This window comes from Hippoglossus hippoglossus, chromosome 14 (assembly GCF_009819705.1).
Source record: "Hippoglossus hippoglossus isolate fHipHip1 chromosome 14, fHipHip1.pri, whole genome shotgun sequence".
Lineage (NCBI taxonomy): Eukaryota > Metazoa > Chordata > Actinopteri > Pleuronectiformes > Pleuronectidae > Hippoglossus > Hippoglossus hippoglossus.
The window spans coordinates 24,750,342-24,775,197 of NC_047164.1; the positions used below are offsets into that span (position 1 = coordinate 24,750,342).

Consider the following 24,856-nt stretch of genomic DNA (forward strand, 5'->3'; position numbering starts at 1 on the left):
AGATTTGAATTTGATCAGCGTCATCTTGGCAGTTTGGAGCCGGATGTTAACATATTTGGTTAAGAAGGAGGAGCTTGAGAGGTGGGTCTGAAAGAATGTAAACACGACCACCAATAATGGCTACTGACAACACCGAGCTCCCAAATGCGCTGTGAGAACTAGCTGCTAACACAGTTAGCTTCCATCATCCGAGGTTAAATTCATGTGTTAAAATAATATAAAAAGCTAGTAGTAGACATGTTCACATCATATTTCAGAGCAGTAATGAATTGTAGCTGGAGTTAGCAAGTGTAAGATAATGTTAATTAGTGTGTAAAATATTTTGTGTTTTAATCTAGACCATGAAGAGACTTCAGAACAGATGTGAGCTGTTACATGAACTGTCTGACTAGACTCATGATGAAAAAGTGTTTGCATCTTTCCTCTATTTATATCATTACAGTCATAACACACTGCTAAACATTTTAAATGTAAGAGCAAGTTTGGACTTTACTCTTTCAGTAAACAGACAACTGCAATACTGTAAGTGCTGTGAGGTTTATATAAAATACTACTTTAATATTGTGCTTTCTCTATGCTAACATTTCTACTGTAATTTATACTCACAAAATATTAACAAGTTATGATCCTGTTTACCTTTATCCACAACTGTATTTCATTTTTTGTCATTAGTTATCTATGACACTCTACTTTACTACTCATGATTTGAAGGACCACACCTGATATAAAGTAACATGCACTGTATTGTGTTTTTACAAGAACACTTTGATGGACATGTCACAATTTGAAATTAATTAATTAATCAAATTTTTGTTTTAATCAAATCCATCTTTGACAAAGATATTAGTTAATACCTATGTGTCTTATGACATATCAAATTTTTTTTATTACAATAAAAACATTAACTCACCAAAGTGTCATGTTTGATTTATTATAAGAAAAAAGCTAAATAAGAAAATCCAGGCAAGTCATCTGTAGTCAATGGAAAATGTTCTCAGTACAGTTTAATCATGTTCGGTTCATGTTTTTTAAATACACTGTTCAATTACACGAGCTGTGGTTTCAAAATGTAACCATCAGAGTTTAAGTAAACACTTAAGAGTTTGTATATCTAATACATACTTTTAAAGTGCTAACAGCAGTTGTTATTTGTTAGAAGTCACATTTAATCCAGTTGAATTTCAGGTTGGACAGTTCCAGCTGTTTACGATTGAAGAGTATTCATGTCACATTGATAAACACTTACCTGTGAAGGTTGTGACTGCTGAAGTTGATCCATCAGCTAATTCTAGTTTTATAGTTTTTAAATTGTGTTTTAAAAATGTTACTACCACCTCTAAAATAGAATAAATTAAGTCAAAGGCGAGAAACTGAACCTGAAAATGATAATACAGAGAATGATAGACAAAGTTCTGTTTGTCTGTCATCTCAGAGGAAACTGAACTGGAGGCAGTGTATGCATTAAAGAATTAAGGATCTTGTTATCCAGTCTCTCTCCTCCACATCCTGACAGATGGCACCAGATATGCTGCTCCATACATAGGGTCCCCCTTCTGTTAAGAACAGTCATGCAGTTTTCATTGTGAACACCTTTCCAATTGCAGTAAAACACAAACATTTTAGTTAAGACTCACATACATAAACCAGCTGTCAGGAGAGGTTAGTTGAGGACTATTGTGTATGAACTTACAGTTTAACATGAACAAACTCTTTAAAAATACAGAAAAAATAATATACATTACATAGTACAAATATTGAATATATAGTTTAATTAGTGAATATCTGCTCACTTTCTTGTATGTAAAGATCTGATCCTCAAAGTTTGAACTGCACAGATGCGATGTGATGGATGAGGTCCAGTTGTTTCACATCGTCATCATCAAGCAATGCATCAGCCTTTTAGCCTTTGGTACATAGATGGATAATAACAAACATAAAAAAGCAAGAGTACAGTCAATTAGTAGGTGAGAGGCGAACATTAACACATGAAATCAAGTAGAAATAAATGGTAAATGGTTTGTATTTATATAGTAGTTTTCTAGTCTTGATGACCACTTAAAGTGCTTACATTCATAAAGTGCATCTATGAGGGGCAATTCAGGGTTCAGTATCTTGCCCAAGGTCACTTCGGCATGCAGATGGGGAAGACTGATCGAACCGCCGACCTCCTGGTGGGAGGACGACCACTCTACCACTCAACCGAAGCCGTGGACACCCAGAAGTCAAACATCCATGCAGCAGGTTATCACAAGAACCCCAACAAAACACAAAACATTAATGCTACATTTCAACCAAATACAAGAAGTTATGTTAAACTGAACTATCACAACATCCTTATTGACTTTCAATAACTCCCATTTATGCAGCTTACAAGATGTAAACTAGGTCACATGTGGCAGAAACAAAACAAACGTCATATTGATGTTGGTTACATTTACCTTTTAATCAAGCTTATCTCAACACCTGGTTAACACAGGTTAGCAGCCCTGAGTGCTCAGGTAGGCCCAGCGTTGCAAAAGCTATCAGCTAACTAGCTAGCTTGGTTAGCATCGTAACTCACATTCACTGTGACAGTCATTAGCATGCTAACAGTTTCGTCTTCTCCGGTCAAAACAACTAGAAACACAGTAATTTTTGTGGTGCATAGTAAACACGTGATAATAAAAACAAGAGTTTACTCACCCAACAAATTGGATACCAGCTCCTCTGTGTCTGTTGTCCCGGACAACTCAGAACTAATTTAAACAAACTTACAGTAAAACTGTCCATGCCCACCCACTGTGTAGGCCTCATCTCTGTCTCGATTCAAGTACAAATTGGACTGAGTGAGTCATGGAGAATGAGAGACGTCACGCAGGTAGAATTGGATGAAAGAATAGGGGGAAGACCATGAAGCTGCAGCACAAATGTCTGCCACTGTCATTCCTCTGTGCAGAGCCATGGAAGAAGAGATTCCCCCGGTGGAATGCGCTCTGATGGTCCCCGGAGGACCTGCTCCAGAGGGGAGATATGCCTGTGAAATAGCCTCACACAGCCAGTAGAACACAAATAAACGCTGGGAGCGACGAAGTGCAGTGCTCTCTGAGCCACCTCCATGCCCACATACCTCCATCGCCAAATTAGGTAAGGCCGGATGGCTACCCCTCGCGTGTTTAGCGTATGCACAGGTGGCTGATGATCATCTGATTGAGATAGATTCAGCACAGCCAGGCAGCAGTTCACAGGCAGTGGCTGTATACTGTCACAGCATTTTAAAGGAGGAATGGGCAATGATGTGACATCTTATTAAATTATACAGAAGCCCAACAGTTCCCACAATGAGCAAGCACTTTGGTGTGGAGACTGTGGAGAGAAAAAATTTACAGAATAAAAACCCTAGCAGAACCAGACCCAGTATGGGTCCCATCTGCCTCAACCGGTTGGTAAGCAGAGAGAAAATGGGAAAAAGAGGAGAGGTGGGTGTAAGAGAAGGGAGAGACCCAGATAAAGAGAGAATACGGGAGGGGGGGAAGGGGTGGGGGGAAGAGAAGTTACTGACATGTAGTTAAATAGATGGGGTCAGAGAGACAAAGAGAGGGAGAGAGAGAAGTGCTCAGTGCATAATGGGCATTCCCCCAGCAGTCTAGGCTTATAGCAGCATTACTAAGGGATGGTTCAGGGCTCACCTGACGCAGCCCTAACTATAAGCTTTATCAAAGATATACTCTTACACTCTAGGAATCACAAGTTAGCCTGTACTTTGGTAGCAAAGTGTTCTATTGTGACAGTATGGTGCTATGAGCTCTTTAATATATGAAGGGGCTTGATTATTAAGGGCTTTCCCTGTGAGGAGCAGGATCTTGAATTATCTTCTGAACTGTACAGGGAGCCAATGCAGAGAAGCTAAGACAGCAGTAATATGATCTCTCCTTCTAGTTCCTGTCAGCACTTGTGCTGCAGCATTTTGGACCAAGTGGAGGCTTTTCACAAACTTACTATTAAAGAATTACAATGATCTAGTCTGGTGTTTATAAAAGCATGAACTAGTTTCTCAGCATCCTTTTGAGACAGGACGTTTCTATAGCTAAAACATCCGGATCAAAAATGGGCTGTTTTAGCAGAGGTTTAAATACAGCTACCTACATATTCAGTTAACAGAGACATATTAATCTTGTTTAATATGGAACTTATTGGAAAATATTCCTTAAAAGTTGAGTCGGCATAGATTGTAATTGACAAGATGATGGTTTAGATGTAGAGACTAGCAAATTCAGATCAGAAAGATCTATGGAAGAAAAGTGGTCTGAATATAAACCTGGTGCTACAGTTGATTCTAAGGTATCTGTACTGTACAGTGTATCTCTGCTATTTATGGGGAGGAGGTGGTGAATTTTTCTCCCTGATGGTTAAAATTTTATTTTTAAAGAAACTCAAATCATTACTGCTCAGAGTAAAAGGAATACATGGATCAGTGCAGTGATGACTCTCTGTCAGCCTGACTACATTGCTGAAGAGGAAGCTGAGGTTTTTCTTATTTTCTTCTATAAATGATGAATACTAGGATGTCTGAGGGCTTTCTTATGTTATTTGGCTGTTTTCCGGTCTTTCAGGCTAGCCGAAAAGCATCTTGATTGGTGGGATGCCACTTTCTTTCTAACGTCTGTGATGTCTGCTTTAAAGCAAGTGTTTGAGAAATAAACCATTCCCTTCTCCTCTACTGTTAGCAAGAGGACCAACATCACCCATAGTTTTGTGGGAAAATGCAGTTTTCTTCAACACCTTAACATACAGTCAAAGCACTACAATGCATTTGTTTTGCATTTGTTTCTGATATTTATATATACTTATAAATAAACTAAATAAAATCAATCATACTAAAAAAACAGTTTGTTCTGTTTATTTAAATAGTGGCATATCACACTGGAAATGTGAATTTGGCAGATCTTACAAGTTTTGTTTTAGGTCTACAAGGTTTGGTTTGGAAAGTAAGGTTGGAAAGGAGAGCGAGGCTTATTATGCACTCAGCACTCCTGACATCTGGTGTAGAGAAGTGAGAAAACTGGTGTAAAACCTTTCTGTAAGTCCTGAAGATCGCTCCAGTGGAGTTAGGAGGGGATTTTCACGGTTGTGAGAACTCACTTCATGCCTAACGTGTTACGATCCAGTCGCCTCTTAATAATAATAATTTAAACAATTATTTGAATGTGTACTTAAGTCTGCTGGTACTTGTTTATACCAGTAATGTATTCTCTAAAGTGGGGTTGACTCTTCTTATGGAAGTTTGTATTAAAGATGTGTTTCTCCCTATTTCACATTTAATACCAACATTGAATGCAATGAGAGTCAGCTGATTGAGGAGGCGGCTCTCTTTGAGAAGTTTTGCTGTACCATCTCTGCCCATTTTGAGTGAGCTTTGTACAATGAGATTTGTATTTTGTATTTGTATTTATATAGAGCTTTTCTAGTCTCGATGACCACTCAAAGCGCTTTACTTTCTGTCTGTGTGTACCTCGCATTTCCCCAAAACCTTTAATGCAATCTTTGTTCAGGCTTCTCATGTGTATTGAGGTAATGCAGTGTTGAATTTGGCATGATTGTCACATAAAATACATTCAAAATAAATGGATTTTGAATTAACAGGAGACCAGTGCTCATTGTGGCATTGTCGATCATGAGAGCAGCACGTTCATGACAGTGGGTCTATGACAATGGCAACTGGGCTCTGCATACTGAGTCAAGTTTCACTTTACTGTGAATAAAGCTTCAGGGCCCTGCTGACTACTTTTACACTTTCAGAAAGAAAGCTGCAGTCAGCATTACCACAGGCCAAGCATACAGCCCATTCCAAACGGGCACTGCTAGAAATACTAACTGATGTGTTCTTTACTGATGCATAATTAACCTATTTTATCTGCTTCACTCATTAGGAGAGAGCACCACAGAAGATGTAAGCTACAATTCATTCTATAGAGAATCAAGTAAGTGAATGAGAGCTCCAGAGGTTAACTTTCAAACTCACACGTTGGTGTACCACAGTGTGCTGTGGGTTCAGGATTTTATGAGACCTCCAGTTGTACAGAGTTCTCTTGAGTTTCCTCGCTGTGTGGAATTTCTCCTATTGGACTAAGACCTGTCAGTCTCTTACCGAGCACTATGAGGCTGATTGTGCTCCAGTGGTATTGTGCACCATTCTTGACTTTGCAGCTGTACTCTCCTGAGTCCATCATAGACAAGTCACTGATCAGCAGAGAGGCATCGCCTTTTAAGTATTCTCCAGCAAAGGCGACATGGCCGTGCTCCCCTTCACTGGGATCAAAAACCCGTCCAGCGAAGTAGGTGATCACCTGGTGGGGGAAGTGAAATTAGTGATGGGGTTTGTAATGGGGTAAAGATAAGACAGACACACAAGGCACTGGGGAATGATCAAAGCAGAGAATATACACTGCCCAAAAAATTAAGGAAAAACTTAATCGTCACAGTATAACACCAAGTCAGTTAAAGTTCAGGGATATCAATCTGTCCATTTAGGAAGCACAAGTGATTGTGAATCAATTTCACCAAAATGCTAATCAAAGTGACAATCAATCAATGAGAGGCAAAAGCAAGACAATACCCAAAAAGGGAATGTTTTTGCATGTGGTGGCCACAGGCAGTTGCTCTCTCCTTATCCTTCCTGACTGATTCTTTTCTAGTTTTGTGTTCTGCTAGTGTCCTTGTCACTACTGGTAGCATGAGGCGGTACCTGCAGCCCAATCAGGTTGCACAGGTAGTCCAGCATGAGGGCCCGACGTTCTTTAGTGGGACCTGACTCACAGCACAGCAACGTACAGCTCGATTGGCATTTGCCAGAGAACACCAGCATTGGCAGGTTCGCCACTGGCTCTCTGTTTTCCTTACAGATGAGAGCAGCTTCACACTGAGCACATCTGACAGGCGTGAAACAGTCAGGAGATGCCATGGTGAACCTTATGCTGACAGTATCATCATCCAACATGACCAGTTTGGTGGTGGGTCCGTGATGGTCTGGGGAGGCATATCCTTGAAGGGTTGCACAGACCTCCAGGTCATAGCTAGCGGTACCCTGACTGCTGTTAGGTACCAGGATGAAATCTGATTGTCAGACCTTATATCCTGGTGCAGTGAGCCCTGGGTTCCTCCTGGTGCAGGACAATGCCCGGCCTCATGTGGCCAGAGTGCATAGGCAGTTCCTGGATGAGGAAGGCATTGATGCAATTGGCTAAATCCAATTAAGCACTTATTGGACACCATCCACCAACTCATTAGGAGCATGGCCAGACATTATCGGAAGTGCATACAGGCACGCAGAGTCACATTATGAGTTGGATCAGCCTGTAATTTCAATTTTTCACTTTGATTTTCAGCGTAGTTTTGAATCCAGCCCTCAATGGGTGATGATTTTGGTTTCCATTGACCATTGTTACATCATTTTGTTCTCAACATATTATACTATTTACATCAGTAAAGATTTTCAACTTGAATAATTTGCTCATCAAGATCTGATGTGTGATTAAACTGTTCATTTAAGTCTTTGAGCAGTGTATTGGGGGCTTACTGGAAAGAAACACAGGTGCAAGACTAATGAGGTAACAGGTAAGTACCAGTTAAACAAGGGGAACCGGGAACTAAAATGACAGCAAGAGTAAGGACATGACCAATTTAAAACAGGAAGTCAAATAAAGAGAATTCCCACAAGAATTTCCTCAGGAGGCAGATCATGACACAACTTGCAATTACAGAAGGCTAGGAATGCATCGGTAAGATAATGTAGGCCAGGGGTGGGGAAGCTTTTCTCTATCAAGGGCCATTTTAATTATTACAACATCCTTCCAGGGCCATACTGAGTTATTGTTTATTATTAATACATATATCACACCAGGGCTCCAGCCTAACTTTGTACATTGGTTGCACTGGTGCACATAATTTGTCACCAAAATGTTTCAGTGCGCCTTTTGGCACGTCAATAATACACCTATTAAACCTTTTCTTGACAGTTCCCATACTTTGCTAATTTCTTAATTAGGGATGGTTTCCCAAATCAATTCGATTCTGGTTCACTAGATCTCGATTTAATTCAATATCGAATCAGTTAAGGATATTTCATTGTACAATACCAATTTTGCCTAGGACTGTGCAAGAAACCTCTAACTTGGTGCTTTAATAAAAATATTAAGGTAGGCTTGTTACGACAACAAATTTTGTTGGACGCTATGTTGTCCCAGAAATGATTGTCATAAATTATTTTATTGTTTTATTTTATTGTATCAAAACAATAAATAAAATGTACTCTTTGGCTGTTAACAAAATTGCTCTTAAATAAATCTTAAACATTTGGCACAGGATATATGTTACCGGCTCAGTAAACTGGGTGGGAGGGTTACCTATGATTTAGATTAGCTTTATGTTTGTGTTGTATTAGGTTAGTGTGGCACAGGTCAATGCCACCAGGGTCTCTCCACAGCAACCAGAGACGAACCATTGACATTTTAACATTCTTTATTTCTTTTATAAATCAGGAACAAACATAAATGGAACCAACTCATCTTAGAGGGTCCAGCAGTTTCTGCTGATGTGACAGCTCAGCTCGGACTCTTTCAGTCCCTCTCCGAGCACCTCTTATGAGATTTTTCTCATGTTCCTCCCATGTGTCTCCATGTCTCACCTCTGGCAGCTCTGCTGCTGCCTTTTGTTCCAGAGGATCAAGCTAACAGCCCTCAGCTGCCCTGATCAATTCTCTGGTCCAGATGGAGGTGCTCTCTGAGCCACCTCCGGGCCCACAGTTAGGATTCCAGCATTTCACCTAGGATTTTGTTTGTGTGTGTCTGTGTCTGTATGTTGTTCTTCGCACAAACAGACAATCACATTTATTTAGTTATTAATCAATGGTTTCAGATCATGAATCCGGATCATTCCAGTCACTTTAACACTGATGTCCTGGCTGTGGGCGCCTCTTTGCGTCTCATGTTGTGTGTAGCAGAGAGTGCGCAAATAATGTTACTTTAATGATTAGTGTTGGTTTGTGTTGATTGCTACAGTGTAAAGTGAGCACAGGCCAGGAGTGTGGAGGGAGAACACGGTACAGGAGACAACACGGAACAAATCATGATCATGATCTGACCATGAATCGTTTTGTATAAGTGGTCCGTAGTGGAAACCCTGTATTGAACAGTTTTTGTTTCCACTATTCCACATTTATCGCCTCGCTCATATTAACAGACTCTCCCCTCTCATCTCTGCTTCACTGTCTGTTTCTCCCTGTGTGAGTGAGTGGGGGCGGGGCTTTTGTGTGTGGGTGTAAACCTCGCTCCTTGACTCATCGGACACTATTCGATCAAATAGATAGACACACCAGCTAAATGAAAAAATGTTGTCACTATTCAAGGATTGTTTGTGGATTTATGAAATGCCTCGCAGGCCAGATACAGTACAGAAACCAGACAATCCCCACGCCTGATGTAGGCTTTATAGACTCTTTTTTTTTTTTGTGATTGTGATTTACTTTGTAATTACATAATAATCTTGTTGATGAGAAAACACAATCCCTTCCAGTCTCATGTCTCTTTATGCTCATTGTGTCTAATACTTGTATTTCATCTATTTAGTATACAACTTAAATTACTGCATTCTGAACATAGCCAATATTTTAAATAGATGTTGAATATTTTAGTACTAGGACTAGCATTCTGCTCTGCCCTACAAACACAGATGGAAGTAACTACAGAAAATGTTTATATTTGTATTGAAATCATTATTTTCCTTAAATTGCCTAATTAAATCACCACACTGTTAGTTCATTCACAATTTTTCATTTACATATAACAGCCAGGAAAGAATCAAAAGTACATTAACTTTTTTTATTTTAGCTATGGCTAGCTGTGCTTCCTCAGCAGACTTTCACTTGATAGGTCTATAGTGTAAGATTACAAGCACAGACTTCAGAGTTCACTTAGTCCAGCTGGGTTAAATTTGTGGCTGTATTTGTTCTGCAGATTTTTCCATGTTGTTTTTAAGGAAATAATTTCTGTTATTATATTTATTTTGAAATAGATGACAAAATGTCTAATAAATGCCTTTCAATTTTGACCGTTGGCTCTCATCCCCTTAATATACTGACTAACTATTTCTACACTTCCCAAATGCAGGTGTGTGAAGTTTGTAGAGACTGTAACCAAGAAGATTTGAGACTGTACCTGCTGAAGCTTCTACAAAGCAATGTATTCAGGGTCAGAAAAACACTGATGTGAGGTTTTGATTTTTAATAAATACAAATCTACAACATTTCTAGAATCACATTATCACTTTATTGTTATTATGAGTCCGTATAGATTTGAAAATTTGCAATTCTATCCATTTAAAATTAAATCTATAACACAACATGCACAAAAATAAAGACTACTGAATGTTTTATGATGCCAGCAAATACATATGAATCTCTAATGAATATCAGCCGAGTGTGTTCAATCTTGAATAAACATTTGACCTCTTGCATGAAGAGACACTCACCACTTTCTGCCTGCTGGCTGGCTTCAGGAGCAGCCATTCAATGTCCAGAGTGGGGTCATCTCCCACCCAGAACTGATGGTGGCAGGGCAGCGTGGCATTGTCTCCAACAACCCTCTTCATCTCCATCTGGGCATATGTCATCAACACACCCAGCAGGACCACTAGAGAGACAGTTCAAGTCAAGATTATTCCATCAGATAATAAAAGAGTATTAATACAGTAAAAATCACAGAGGCCTGTCTATAGGAAAAAGAATACATTGAAGTGCTTTCAGGAACTAATTTGTAGACAAAAATGTTGAAATGATGTTCAGATCGGGTTCAGTCACATCAGGTTTGTGGGTTTGTCTTTGACAAGGTTTATTTCTGGATTTCAGTTACAAAACTCTGTAAGTTCACTGTATATCTACATGCTTGACCAAATGGAAATGGAAACCCCGACCCCCATCCCCCACCCACAAGAACAACCAAAGGGCACATATGCCACACAGGTGCAGGTGGAACCATCTACAGCTGAACACCTCCAAGACCAAAGAAATGGTTGTGGACATCCTGAGGATCAGGCTACATCTGCAGCCAGTCTCAATTGAGGGGGCTGATATTGAGGTGGCCAGGACCTGTAAATACAGACCCCCTTGACAGAGGGGGTCAACCACTATTGGTCACTCTGGGCCCCATGACCCATGAGGTCACCAGGCCAATATAAGCCCAGTTCTCCCCCCTTCTTCCTCTTTCTACGCAACCCTCCGAGAGGAGAAGGGTGGCTGCCCAACTCAGCATCTCTTCTACTAAACTCTCCGAGAGGAGGTCTCTTTCTGCTCAACTTCAATGGAGGAGAGGTGCAGCTTTCCACTCACCGAGCGAGGGAAACCTCCTCCCAATCCAAGCTCTACCAACCTTCAAGCAGGCCTGACTGGAGCATACTGCTAAACCTTCCAAAAGGCAGCGATGCAAGGTCCTGCCTTAGAACCAACAAGAGCTGCATCGCACAGCAGAACTACAACAGGAGCCGCAAACCAGCAAGACGACTTCACTGGACTTCGAACAGCACAGCAACCTTTTTTTCCCTTTCCATGGACGGGTGATACAACTGGGCTTAATAATTATACTAGGCTAAGCAAAGACTGTTTATTCGATTCCGTGTGATGTTTATAAGTTTGATTTGTGTTGCTGTGATATTTTGGTTACAAGTTATTTGAAAGTTAATGTCAGTTGTGTTATGCTCTTCACTCTACGCTCTTTCTCTAACCTGACACCAACCCACATACACGCATATCTCAGCACCCATCTCTCTGAACCCCGCTACATGTCGTAAACATACTAGGGGGGATGGTTTATTGCCCGCATAGGGGCCCACCGCCATTTTGAAAGCACACTCACTCACACAGACACACACACGCATACTCACATACACATCTTTATATAGTAAGTACATCTTTAGTAATTTGTGTTTTTATACTTTATTATCTTCATAATAAATGTTTTTCTTTCACAAATGTTGTTTTAATGAATGTTGCATAAGTGTGAATTTTGCCAACCTCTACACTGTCAAGAACTCTATATCCTTCAACTTTGCTAACTATCTATATGGAAATTTTGGTTATAGTTATTAATTTAATTGTTAATCAGAGTTCCAAATTTGTAGTTAGTACTTTATGAGACTTAATCAATAAATTGGCTATCTTTTCCCTTCCTTTGAAGGGTGGTGCCCCGAGGTAACTTTAATCAATTAAAGTTATTATTTAATATTAATATTTTGAATATTAATATTCAATATTTTATTTTGATAACCAAATTTATTGAATGCCGAAAAGCACACCTTTTAATGGTATCACGTTTAATGCATTATTGCACAACACTGGGGAGGCAGCATGGAGAACAGAGATGCTGGTGAGGAAAGCTGGCTCTGTGGTGGGCACGGAGCTGGAATCCCTAATATCAGTAGCAGAAAGAAGCACCCTAAACAAACTGCTGGACATCATGGACAACACAGACCACCCCCTGCACAGCGCACTGACCAGGCAGAGGAGTACATTCAGGGACAGACTGCTGTCTCACTCCTGCTCAACAGACAGACTGAGGAGATCTTTCATCCCCCAGGCCATACAACTGTACAACTCCTCTCAGGTATGGCGAAATGAGATTGGCACATTAACCATGTCACTAGGCTGCATCTTTAGTTGAGCGTGATCAGAGATTACAATCGTATGAAAGTCACATTTCAGGACTGAGGGAAGGAGACACTTAGTCGGCTGTGGCTGAGGGGTAGAGCGGTCGTCCGCCAACCTGAAGGTCGGCAGTTTGATCCCCAGTCTTCCCCATCTGCATGCCGAAGTGTCCTTGGGCAAGATGCTGAACCCCGAATTGCCCCTCATAGAACAACAAAGTGCTGCTAATAGATGCACTGTATGAATGTGTGTGTGAATGGGTGAATGTAAAAAACTGTACTGTAAAGAGCTTTGAGTGGTCATCAAGACTAGAAAAGTGCTATATAAATACAAAACCATTTACCATTTACTTATCCATCAGGATATAATCAATTTGTGAGAACGTTATGTGAACCACTGAGAAGAAAGAATATTTGCCATACATCCGCGATGCCAAAGGTATCTAGGAACAGCAGGATTGAAAGTGCTGCTTTAGAGCTACGATTGAGACTAGGGGTTAACACACAGTTCGTATCGCCACTTATTATCAAATGATGTGCATTTAAATAAGGTAACCGAAAGGAAAATTTTGTGAAAAATGCAGCTTCGTCCCAATTTGGGCCATAGACACTGGCCAAAAAAACTTGGGTGCTATATAGTTTGCCTGTGACAATAGCATATCGGCCAATGTCATCTGCATCAGTCTGAGAAAAATAAATGGCACATGTTTCTTGATAAGAAGTGCTGCCCCTCTTGATTTAGATTAAACTTTGAATGATTTCACCAGCTCATCCAGCGTCAGATACTGTATATTTAGGTGAGTTTCCTGAAGGATGGCAATATCCACCTTGAGCTGATGTGTGTCAGGACTCTCTTATGCTTCATGGAATGGTTTAACCCAAGTTTAACACCCCTGAATGTAGCACTTCGCATGTTAGACCCGTAACATTACAAAAATCGAAGAGAAAGAAAAGTATAAAATAAAGTAAGTAATAAAATATACCTGAGACAACGACATCATTAAGTCACTCATTTCTGCTCCCTTCTGACTCATCCTGACTGGATTAAACCCTGTCCCACAATAACAGTATCCACACTATGTGCTTTTGCTGGGGAAATTACTAAGCTAACAGCTAAACTCGGCAGAACAGAAAACTAGAACTTTTAGGCATAAGCATCAAGACATGAAAAAACGTGGGAGAAAAAAAATGCATTTTCAATAAAGTTACAACTAACTAACTTACTCTAACCCCCCAATATGTACATTCCAACCCAGGTTAAGAGGATGTCCTACACAGAACATATGTCTGTAAACAGTAAAAAAAATAGAATCATGTCATCTTAAAAAAAAGGTTGGTGTCTTCTGAGGTAGATGTAATTTGTCAAAGTGAATATTACATTACTATTTTTAGATAGGTATATATGTTTGCTTAGCAACTGAAATGTGCTACATGTGTAAAGAACTGCAGATGAGATCGCATAATAGGCCTAATAGCAGTAATTTACGTTTTGAAGACACCCACCCTTCTTCCACTCCCTTTTTGCATTCCACTAAGTGTTTTGAATAAACTTTGGTGGAGAACTCCCCAGACTTTTTTAATGTCTCTTGAATTCCTTACATTATTAAGAGTAAGAAATACTGCACTAACATCCTATATAATTAACAGCAGGACTTAAACTGTCTTAATTTGTGATCACCCTTTATATAGTTATCCTGCTGTGGAACTCAGAACTGGAACAAATGTGCAAGTCCTTGGAAAAGAAGATAAGAAAAGTAGAATTTGCATTTCTTGTAAGAAAATGCATGTGATTGCTGCAAGTTGCAGTTGAAGTTCGGATGACCTCAGCATTAATTTGTCATAAACACAAACATAAAACTGATTGAGTTAAACATTGTTTTCAGAGGGGGGAAGGTGCACAAAAGTATCTTAAACAGGGAAGTGAACTATTGTACCATAAAAATGCAAGCAATTGTGTAGTCCTCTAGGCTGTCAATGGCATGTACAAGTACAGTGCAGATACTCTGTGGCATTTCTAGCTGGTATGGCGCCTTATGAATAACAACCACAAATACCCAAAATTATATACAATCACTTTAATCACAGAAGTAAAAAATGACATTCTTATATATAATAATAATAATTTTTAAAATAATCAAATTATACCATATTGCTAATAAGAAAACAGAACTTAAACTAACAAACTTATAAAGAATGATCGATCACATTTTCATTGCTAAGTGTCATGAATAATTTTGAGTTAATTTCTATATCTATTATGGTTGGTTAAAAAAATCTGTAGCCACAACACTCTGATTTGATACACTTGAGATAAAATCCTATTTTTTAAATTTTTCTTCTTTGCCATAAGAGACAGAACATGGTCAGCACAGCTGTCCTTCAGGCTCATCTGTCTCCGATAAAATGACAGGAAACATAAAAGTATGACATTATTGCAGAGTAACTGGCTGTTACTTATAAACAAAGTTTGTGGTGTCCTTATATTCTGTGGATATTCAATGTTCAATTCAAATATGTATTTGAATACAGACAATGAATGTGCAGTATGGAGTTCTTCCAGATTCAAATTATTGCATGTATAATTTTCCGCATTATGGATTATGTACAATACTTTGCTTTGATTGTTTATAAGTTATGCAAACAGGAGTCAGTGCTGAAGTGATGACTCTCAGTGGTCAGTCTGGTTGGAGTCCAGTTCTGTCTCCTCAGGTTGGACATCCACGGGTGCAGGCTGTCTGAGTCACCTAGAGGAAAACTCAACACAGACATATAAAACTAAAATTCATACATGTGCTGCTGGACTAACACTTTCACAGACTTACATGATAAAAATAAAGGTTATTACTTCAAAGTTCATCAGATCAGAATCACTTCACCTTAGCTTAGGAAATGGGTGGTGGACATCAGCCTCAGGTTCTCTATGTGACTGTCGATTCTAATAAAGTTACACTTACTATAATTTATTTTCATGTGACAAACAAATACATAATTTTGCATGTTCACTTATTTAACACAAGAATGACTCAGTTGATTCAGTAAAGTCTGTTTAAGATTAACGATGTAAAAACTGGATGTAGCAGACAAGTTTAGTTTTCACTAACAAGTTACAACATATCAACACCAATACTCTGAATAAAGCTTTAGGAGACGTAATGCTACTTTAAACAGCTGCTCTTAAAATGCACATGTGACGTTAAATATTCACGTTTCAGTCGAGCACAGTAAATCTGTTTCTGCAGTATGATAATGTGTGTTGGTTGTGGTAATATTATGTAACTATTTAAATTCAACGTTACGTTACCGTACAGCCGCAATAACAAAGTCCAGCTCAACGAGTTTCACACTGCAGCAGCTCCACTAACGTTATTTGTGGACTCATAATCTAATATGACATTAATACTAAAGTTACTGTTGTGCCATAATGCATCAAACGTGATACCATAAAATGGTGTGCCTTTCGGCATTCAATAAATTTGGTTATCAAGATAAAAATATTAAATATGAATATTTTATTATTAATATTAAATAATAACTTTAATTGATTAAAGTTACCTCGGGGCACCACCCTTCAAAGGAAGGGAAAAGATAGCCAATTTATTGATTAAGTCTCATTGATTAAGGTTGGAACTCTGATTAACAATTAAATTAATAACTATAACCAAAATTACCATATAGATAGTTAGCTAAGTTGAAGGATATGGGGTTCTTGACCGTGTAGAGGTTGGCAAAATTCACTGATGCAACATTAATGAAAAAACATTTGTGAAAGAAAAACATTTATTATGAATATAATAAAGTATAAAAACACAAATTACTAACGGTCTAATTGCTAAACAAAGATAGGTATGTGTGTATACATGTGTGTGTGTCTGTGTGAGTCAGCGTGCTTTCAGGATGGTGGCTGGCCAAAGAGACAACACCCTTCCCCCACCTATTGGAATGTTTATGACCTGTAGAGATAATGAGGTGAAGAGTTATGCGTGTGTCTGTGTGTGTGCCAAATTAGAGGAAGTTACTAGATTGGATGCAACGAAAGACTGTGAAGAGCATAACAGACTAACATTACTTTCTCAATAACTTGTACCCAAAATATCACAACACCACAAATCAAACTTATAAACCTCACACAGAATCGAATAAACAGTCTTGCTTAGCCTTGTATAATTATTAAGCCCAGTTGTGTTACCAGTCCGTGGAAAGGGGAAAAAGGAAGTTGCTGTGCAGTTCGCAGTTTTGTGTCGTCTTGCTGGTTTCTGTTGAGCTGTGTAGCTCAGTTGCTGTTTGAAGTTCTTACAGCAGGACATCGAGTCGCTGCTTGAAGGGTTGGCAGAGCTTGGAGTGCGAAGAGGTTTCCTTGGTAAGATGAGCTGGAAGCTGCACCTTTGTGCTCCTCTCGAAGAGTTGGATGGGAAGAGAAGATGTAAGCTGGAGAAAGGCTCGACAGCCTTCCCTCCTGTAGAAGGATCGTAGGAAGAGGCTCGACCGCCTTCTCTCCTGTGGAAGGATCGTAGGAAGAGGCTCGACCGCCTTCTCTCCTTGGAGGGAGTGTAGAAAAGAGGGCAGAAGAGGGGGAGAACCTGACTTTATATTGGCCCGGTGACCTCACAGGTCATGGGGTCCAGAGTGACCAATGGGAGTTGAAACCTGTGTCCCTGGGGGGGTTTTCACACCTCTTATGCCCCCTGGGAGACCGAGTTCCTTGCGCTGGTTTTTGATGGCCCCTGGAGACTGAGTCTTGGAGGAACATGCGGCTTCAGGCCTTGACTGAACATGTAGGCCGAAGTGTGGTTTCACAAAGAACCATGGCCCAACATTACTCAGTATTGTCGGTATTGTGTCAGTTTAATAACAGTACTGGACAATCATACGCTCCCGTTAGCATCGTCATTACTGCTGGTATATAGCCTGAAGGCTAACCTAAGCCTAATTCATTAGCTGGCTGATTAGTGGAGCTAAGCTAACAAACCAGGTACAGAGACACCGATACCTGCTAATCACTGCTAACACATAAATAAAAAATACTGTATTTACTTACCACAGACCCTGGACCACAGACGTCTTTAACTTCTCTGTCAGGACAATCAGACGAACAACAAATCATATTATTTATCCGATATGTGACTGAAACCTTCTCCATGGACTCGACTGGGTCATGTTCAATGACGAGGATTAGCCTCAGGTGAAGCCGAGCAGACCACAGGCGAGAAGCTGGATTGACGATAATAATTATGCATAATTTCAACCTCTATATCATCTAAATGAGCGTGTTATAAAAGTATTCACCCCCCAAGGAAGAACTTAGTGATTGAGACAAAAACTATTTTTTGATCGAGGCTGTAAACAGGTTTAATTCTGCTCTAAAGTCGGCTTTTTAACATGGGAGTCAATAGGAATTGACTCCTTCTTGGAGTCAGCCTCAAGTGGCCACTCAGTGATCTGCAGCTTTTTGCACTTCTGCATAGGCTTCATTGCTCGAGTTGTTGCCGCTTAGTCTAAAAGCAAATGTCAAATTTTTCCATTAGGACCTTGACATACCACTTTTTTTGTTATGGCTTTTTTACCGGTACCAACATTAATCTAAACATCTATGTTTTAGGTGGCAGGGGGAAGGTTTGAGGGGATAGAAGTCACAGGACCTTATTAACTTAGAAGCTGAATTAAGGAGGCTAGAAAGGCAACACAAAGCGATTATGGACCCCAACCTTGACAAAGAAATGCTTCAGATAAAAACTCAAATAAATGATATTCAATCACGAAACATACTTAAAAATATCTTATGCACAAAGTCAACAAAATAACTGGCCCACAGGATAAAGAAACTACAAGCTGAGAGAACTGTTTACAAGATAAGGGACCCCCCAGGACAGTGGAATTAAATATGATTGAGGGGACATCAGCAAAAGCTTTGAGATTTTCTATAAAGAATTATATACAAAAAACTAGATAATGATGGTCAGGCAGAATCTTTGCTTTGGGGGATTGGCCTTCCAACAGTATCTGATACCCAAAATGACGCCATAACTGCAGCAATTACAAGTGAGGAAGTGAATAAGGTTATTACTGGACTCGAGTCCAATAAAAGTCCTGGGATGCATGAATTCACAGCCAAGTGGTACAAGGTGCATAGAGAAACCTTGACTCCCCTTCTGTTAAGGACGTTTAATGATCAATCAATCAAATTTTTTTTGTAGAGCCAATATTCACAAATCACAGTTTGCCTCATAGGTCTTTAACAAGGTGCGACATCCTCTGCCCTTAACCCTCAAGAGTTAACAAGAGTAAGGAAAAACTTCTTTTAACAGGGGAATTGTGTACTACAGAAAGGGGAGATACTCCCTCCTGGCGGGGGGCAGTCGCGACAGTCATCACAAAGCAGGGTAGAGATGGGCTGGACTGTTCTAATTACAGACCTGTGAGCCTCCTAAATCAGGATTATACGCTTTTTTCTTCAATACTAGGTAAAAGACTGGAATTACTATTACCTGAAATTATACAATAAGGGCCTGATCTACTAAGATCCCAAATAAAGAGTGCTAAATTGCGTGTGCATTATAACAGATTGCACGTTGGTTTGTGGGTGTTTTGCGGGTGATCTACTAAAAATAATTGCGTAAATAATAGCACGTGCAAACATGTTAGAGGCAGTAGTATTTAAATGGTTTCTGCCATGGAGCATTACGGAGAGCAGAGTGACCACAAAATGTAATGCCATGGAATTGGAGGTGTTGGTGGAAGAGGCAAACAAACATGTTGTTGAGCTACAGCAAAGAAATATTAATATAACTCAAAGCGATATGGGAGAGTATCTGCGAGAAAGTAAATGCTGTGGGTAAAACAAAAACCGATGAAATACAGAGGAGATGGCAGGACATAAGAAGAAGAACAAAAGAAAAAATAGCTCATAATAAAACCTTGGCTAATAAAACAGGTGGGGGGGCGGTGGAAGAGAGGCCTCTGACCAATATTGAGCAGCAGGTGCAGTTCACTCTCTGTGGCATGAGCGCTCAGGCGTGACACTCGCGCCATTGTAGCGCACACCAGGCAGCTGGTCAGCGCTGTATCTGGTCTGACGATGGCCAATCGGTGCCCTGGCAAGAGGGATCCAAGATGGGGTTCAGGCAGTGGTGAGGTCTCTCAATACAAGTGGTCCCACAAGAGAGCAGCCAGGGAATGGAGAGGGAGGAGAGCTCACTCGAGGAGATGAACGCACTGGAGACAAGCGCATTTTGCGAGAAAGAAAAACCCCAGTTAAAAATGTAATGATGGCAAAAAGAGGGAAATAGGAAGACATAATGAATGTCAATGTAAATATTTCTTTAGGCTTGAGGTAAATTTTCTGTTGTTTTGTGGCTGTGAATGCTCAGTTTTGTTTGGCTGCAGCCATCTGTGCGCAACACTGTGCAGATTAGCACCTACCTTTCAAACGTATTAAATATAGACGCAGTCACAATCCACGCAAATATTTTCAGTCACAATGCGTGAGCTAAATTAAAGTATTTGCATCTACTCCTCCCAATATACGTAGAAACGCCCGAAATTGCATATTTATTAAAGGGGACATAGCATGCAAATTCCACTTTGTTAGTGCTTCTACAGGTTAATGTGGGTATCTGGCATGTCTACCAACCCAAAAACTCTGGGAAAAAAACACTCGCGCGTTTTGTTATGGTTCCTCTAAGTCAGAAACGTCATGCTTGAGTGACTCGATTGAGCTTCCTGGGTTTTGTGTCGTAACAAGGCACTGGAAGTCTCCCTACATGGCCTTGGCCCACCCCCCACCTCATCTGGATCGTTGGGACTGGGAGGCTGCAGCAGCTGCTCGGGCGCGACCGCTCGCTCTCCCATGCGTGAGCTGGAATTTGTGTCAACGCCACACAGCCAGCTGTGTGGAAGACTTCCGCAGTGTTCAGCACTACTGTAACACTGGCACAAACACACAGAGCCCCCCACACTCGTTACGCCGGGTTTACACCGGACGCGGAAGCGCCGCTGCGAGGCAGCGCAGCGCCATTCTCAAGCGCGCAGCCGCCTGGCTGTTCACACGGGACGAGCATTTCTCCGCTGGTCAGCCCCATAGACTGTATATATAAGGTCAGCCCGCGATTCTGCTTTCTCCGCTTGTTGTTGTACCCGTTGAATGTCGGGGTTCGGGGGTAAATGATGGTCTTCATAGCCCCCCCCCCCCCCCCCTCTCTTTCTCTCTCTGTCTGTCTGCTTGTGTGCTTGTAGTGGATGGGCAGAGGGGGACATTTAATTATGTGATTGGGAAAATTAAAACTCCAGGACAACAGAAGGGGAATACAAAGTATGGGATGCATATTTGATAATTTATATCATATAAAATATGTAATTTATATTGTTTAAAATCATGGGGGAGAGGGGGAGGGGGGAGCTGGCTCATTAGCATTTAAAGGAACAGGCACTCAAAACAGGTCACTCTGTGGAGGGCTGTTTTAGACAGGGTAAAAAGGGTGCTGTTTTAAATGATCCTTGTGGTATTTTGACCAAAGTATGTTACAGACATTTCATTAAGACCCCAAGGAACCATATCAACTTGTGGTAAAATGGGCATGCTATGTCCCCTTTAAGGCAAACATACTAAATGGACAGCGCATGTTATTCTGCACGCAATCCTAAATGCGCACCGTTAGTAGATCAGCTTGCATGTTTTTTTGCATGTAAAATCAAGTTTGCACACGTTTTAACACACGCAAACCTTTAGTAGATCAGGCATCAAGCGATGAGAAGAGGAAGCAAAACTTTCTGACACTGACATCGAGGTGTTTGTTAGTGAGGTGGAGGTAAAAAATCGTTTTTTTGGGACAGCAGTGATTTCATTACTAAAGAAAATACACTGATACTCTGCTGCTGCTGCTGCTAAAACAGTAAGTGAGAGTGAAGACGATAGAGAGAACGGAGCCTGAAATAAAAAAAGATCCAATTCAAAGATGGAAGCAAAAAAATAACCGCTTCACACTGTCAGAATGTCAGGGAACTTTATGTATCGCCTGTAGAATATAACAGAATTATTATTATATACTTATGTTTGTGCTGAGATGTTTTGGTTCCTCGGTCGATCTGTGTGATACTGGACTCTAAGATCCAAGATCACAGATCTATAGAATCTATGGGACAAAAACTCTTTGTGATCGCTGAATCCTCATTTCCTCCTCATCCTTCTATTCGCTAGCACCCATCACGCAGCATTACACACGAGTGTCACAGCAGTATTTACATATTTAGAGCAATCGGACCGATTACTTCACACATCAGTGGATCCTAACCTCCACTCTGGGATATTATTTGGAAGTAGAAGTTTAAATGTGAATAGTTTCTCTTTATTTTAGTGAGTGATCTCCAGTGAGCTCTGTGCGCCTGATGGCACAGTCAAGTTCACTGCAGCGATTTTAAACACACTCGGACTTGATGATACAAGCACAGTGATAGAAGATATTATTAAAAACTATTAATGACTTAGTACAGCCACAATTTGCTGTAAGTTGTTTTGTATCTTTTTCAATTGAACTTATGGAACAGTTATGTCACACGAGCACAAATTACACTGTTTGTTTTAATGTTAATGATTAAGTGAATCAATAATCTGCTTCAGTTCACCACCTCACCTCTGCATCATGATTTCCCCATCTCCAAAATGTTCATACGCATGGGTCAGAGTTTGTGTGGAAGTGTGCACATTCTCCCGTCAAGTTTGTTTTTATAAATCCCAATGTTTGCATGAGAAGTGGCGTACGCAAGTTTCAGGCTCAGTTTTGTGCTTATGCAACGGTTATAAATGAGGCCCCAGGTCTGAGCATTCCTCACTACATATATTACATTGCTCTGCCTATGTCTTTGGGATGTACCACTTTCTGCCCCAGTGTTTTGGTAGGCTTGAAATGTACTGGGATATGGTGTTTATTGAAAACCCTCCTGAGTTTTTCAGATACTCCAGCAACATAAGGGATCACAACATTGTTCCATTGATCCTTCTTTTCCTCCCTTTCTGTTCTGTTTCTCTGTTTTGTGGTTTTGACAATGGCCCAGTTGGGTTAACCACATGTTTTAAATGCTTATTTGATGTGTGTTTGTTCCTTCTCATTGCCGTCGGCCCTTGTAGGCAGAGACTGAGTCCGATGGTGCAGGGTTCTGATAAGCCCCAGTTTATGCTCCAGTGGGTGGTGTGAGTCAAATAGTAAATATTGATCTGTGTGTGTAGGTTTTCTATATACCTCAATGTTGAGGCTTTCATCACCTTCAATATTCACTACACAGTCGCATAAGGCCAGACTTCTACCACTTACATCTTCCTGAGTGAACTTGATGTTGCTGTCCACAGCATTGATGTGTTTTGTGAAGGCTTCATTAGAAGCAAGGTACAAATCAATACAAAACTAAAGGCAATAAAGAAGAGGTAACACCAGATCATTGACCACAATAGAGTGGCAATGATCTTCAGAGCTGGTGCCTCTTCAAACAGTGCAATGCCATCAGGGGATCGAGCCACCTTTCCAATCCTGTGGCTTTGCTGAGCAGCATAGATACCACTTCATCGCCGAGTGCAGAGGCGCTCATCCCCAGCTGCCCTAAGACACCAGTGGCACAGAGTAGCGATAGCGAGGACCTAATAGAAAGGGTCATTGGAGACCTCGATTTTAAGTACAGGTGAGTTTGAGTTTATTCTTGTTCCATTTTCTCTGTATACATCATACAATGTGCAAAAATAGTGATGGCTAAGATTTCCTTTGTTACTACTGGCAAGCTAATATTGTTCCTTTTGTATTTGCCTAGTGTCGTCATCAGTGTTGTGCATGAACACTGTTCCTGAACACTGATCTGTGTTTCTGTGACCTCTTGTATTGAAATGATGCATCCCTTATTTAATGATGTGATCTCGCAGCAGAGCCAGCTGTAAGGTCTGTTTAAAATTCAGAAGGTTTTAATGAGGACAGCTGTGACATGTCAGTGTCAAATTGACATCACCATCATCACTGCGAACATCACCGTTGCAGTCTCCCCATTGTAGCAGCAGACTTAGTCAGAGCACTGTCACTGTCTTGTCACGCAACCAACAAAAATTTGCCCTTGGTCAGGGGTCACAAAGATGACAGCAGGGCTGCCTTCACTGACATGATAGGCTGACATGATGACTTTGCTGTCAGGGTTGTTGATAATAATGGTGAGAGGATTATCTTCTAAACCATTCAAGGGTAAAGATGTCCACAAATCCATATGGAAATAGGGTTTGGATGCTATGACCCTGCATCTGGCTTATGTTTAGGAAGAATGTAGTTGTTTCCAAAGCAGACCAAAGTCAAACTTCAAAGAGCAATACAAATTACTGGATATTCTCAGAAATATGAAATTGTACTGCAGAAGAGCTAAGACCTTCAAGATAAAAGGGAAGGGTCTGCAGTATGTCATTTGGAATGAGTATCCCCGGTAAGTCATGGAAAAACTCCTAATATATCCAATATTCTGATACTAAAACAGCAGATGGTGATTTCATTCAAATAATTTTGGAGATAACTGTGAAGAAAACACTGCAGGATCATAATTTCAAAAGTGTCACACACTAATAATACTTGATGAATAATGAATCCTGAGGGAATCCTCATTCGGAGGAATTATGTCTGATTGTTTGCATAAAGATCCAAACATAATTTCCTGAGAAAAAATGTTGAAAAATGCAATTAAAAAATGTGTTCCTGACCCATATCCCATCCCTCTGAATTTGTTCAGTATTTATTTTCTAATCCTGCAAAAAAATTTAATAAACTTAAAAATATCAATCAGACATTATTGAAAACATAACCTTCTTGGCAGAGATTAATATACTTTCAGAAACGTGTTAGCTTGAAAAACAAATTGGGCTGTGGAATAATATCCAGGACTCTGTGCCCCTGAAGTCAACATTGTCTAAGTTTACAAATTCTGTTGTTTTTTTACCAAGTCTGAGTCTGATGACACTGTGTGTGAGTGCATGTGTATGTGTCTGTGTCAAGAGAGCGGGACAAGCTGGTGAATGCACAGCTATGAAGAAAAATTTTACTCAATAAGAAAAGTAACGGCCATTATGTAATGATCAGTGTTGATAATATGGCGTCATTTCAAACAAATCAACGTTTAAACTGTAGCTCAGCGACGTCAGCTGAGTCAGTGTGTGTGTGAGTGAGAGAGAGAGAGAGAGAGA

General features: G+C 40.3%; 1 protein-coding gene across 2 annotated transcripts in view; it reads right to left on the reverse strand.

Moving 5' to 3' along the window:
- The window catches only part of LOC117774944 (CXADR-like membrane protein), a 53,344-nt gene that overhangs the window by 8,085 nt on the left and 20,403 nt on the right, over nucleotides 1-24,856 (reverse strand). Inside the window, exons 1-3 of one of the 2 annotated variants that reach the window (XM_034607696.1) lie at nucleotides 11,019-11,025; nucleotides 10,501-10,661; nucleotides 6,125-6,323 (exon numbers count right to left, since the gene is read on the reverse strand). In XM_034607696.1, coding sequence (XP_034463587.1) covers nucleotides 6,125-6,323; nucleotides 10,501-10,641 — 340 coding nt within the window. In that variant the 5' untranslated portion in view covers nucleotides 10,642-10,661; nucleotides 11,019-11,025. Of the gene's footprint in view, nucleotides 1-6,124; nucleotides 6,324-10,500; nucleotides 10,662-11,018; nucleotides 11,026-24,856 lie in introns of those variants that run through there. The other variant, XM_034607695.1, reaches the window with a different exon arrangement.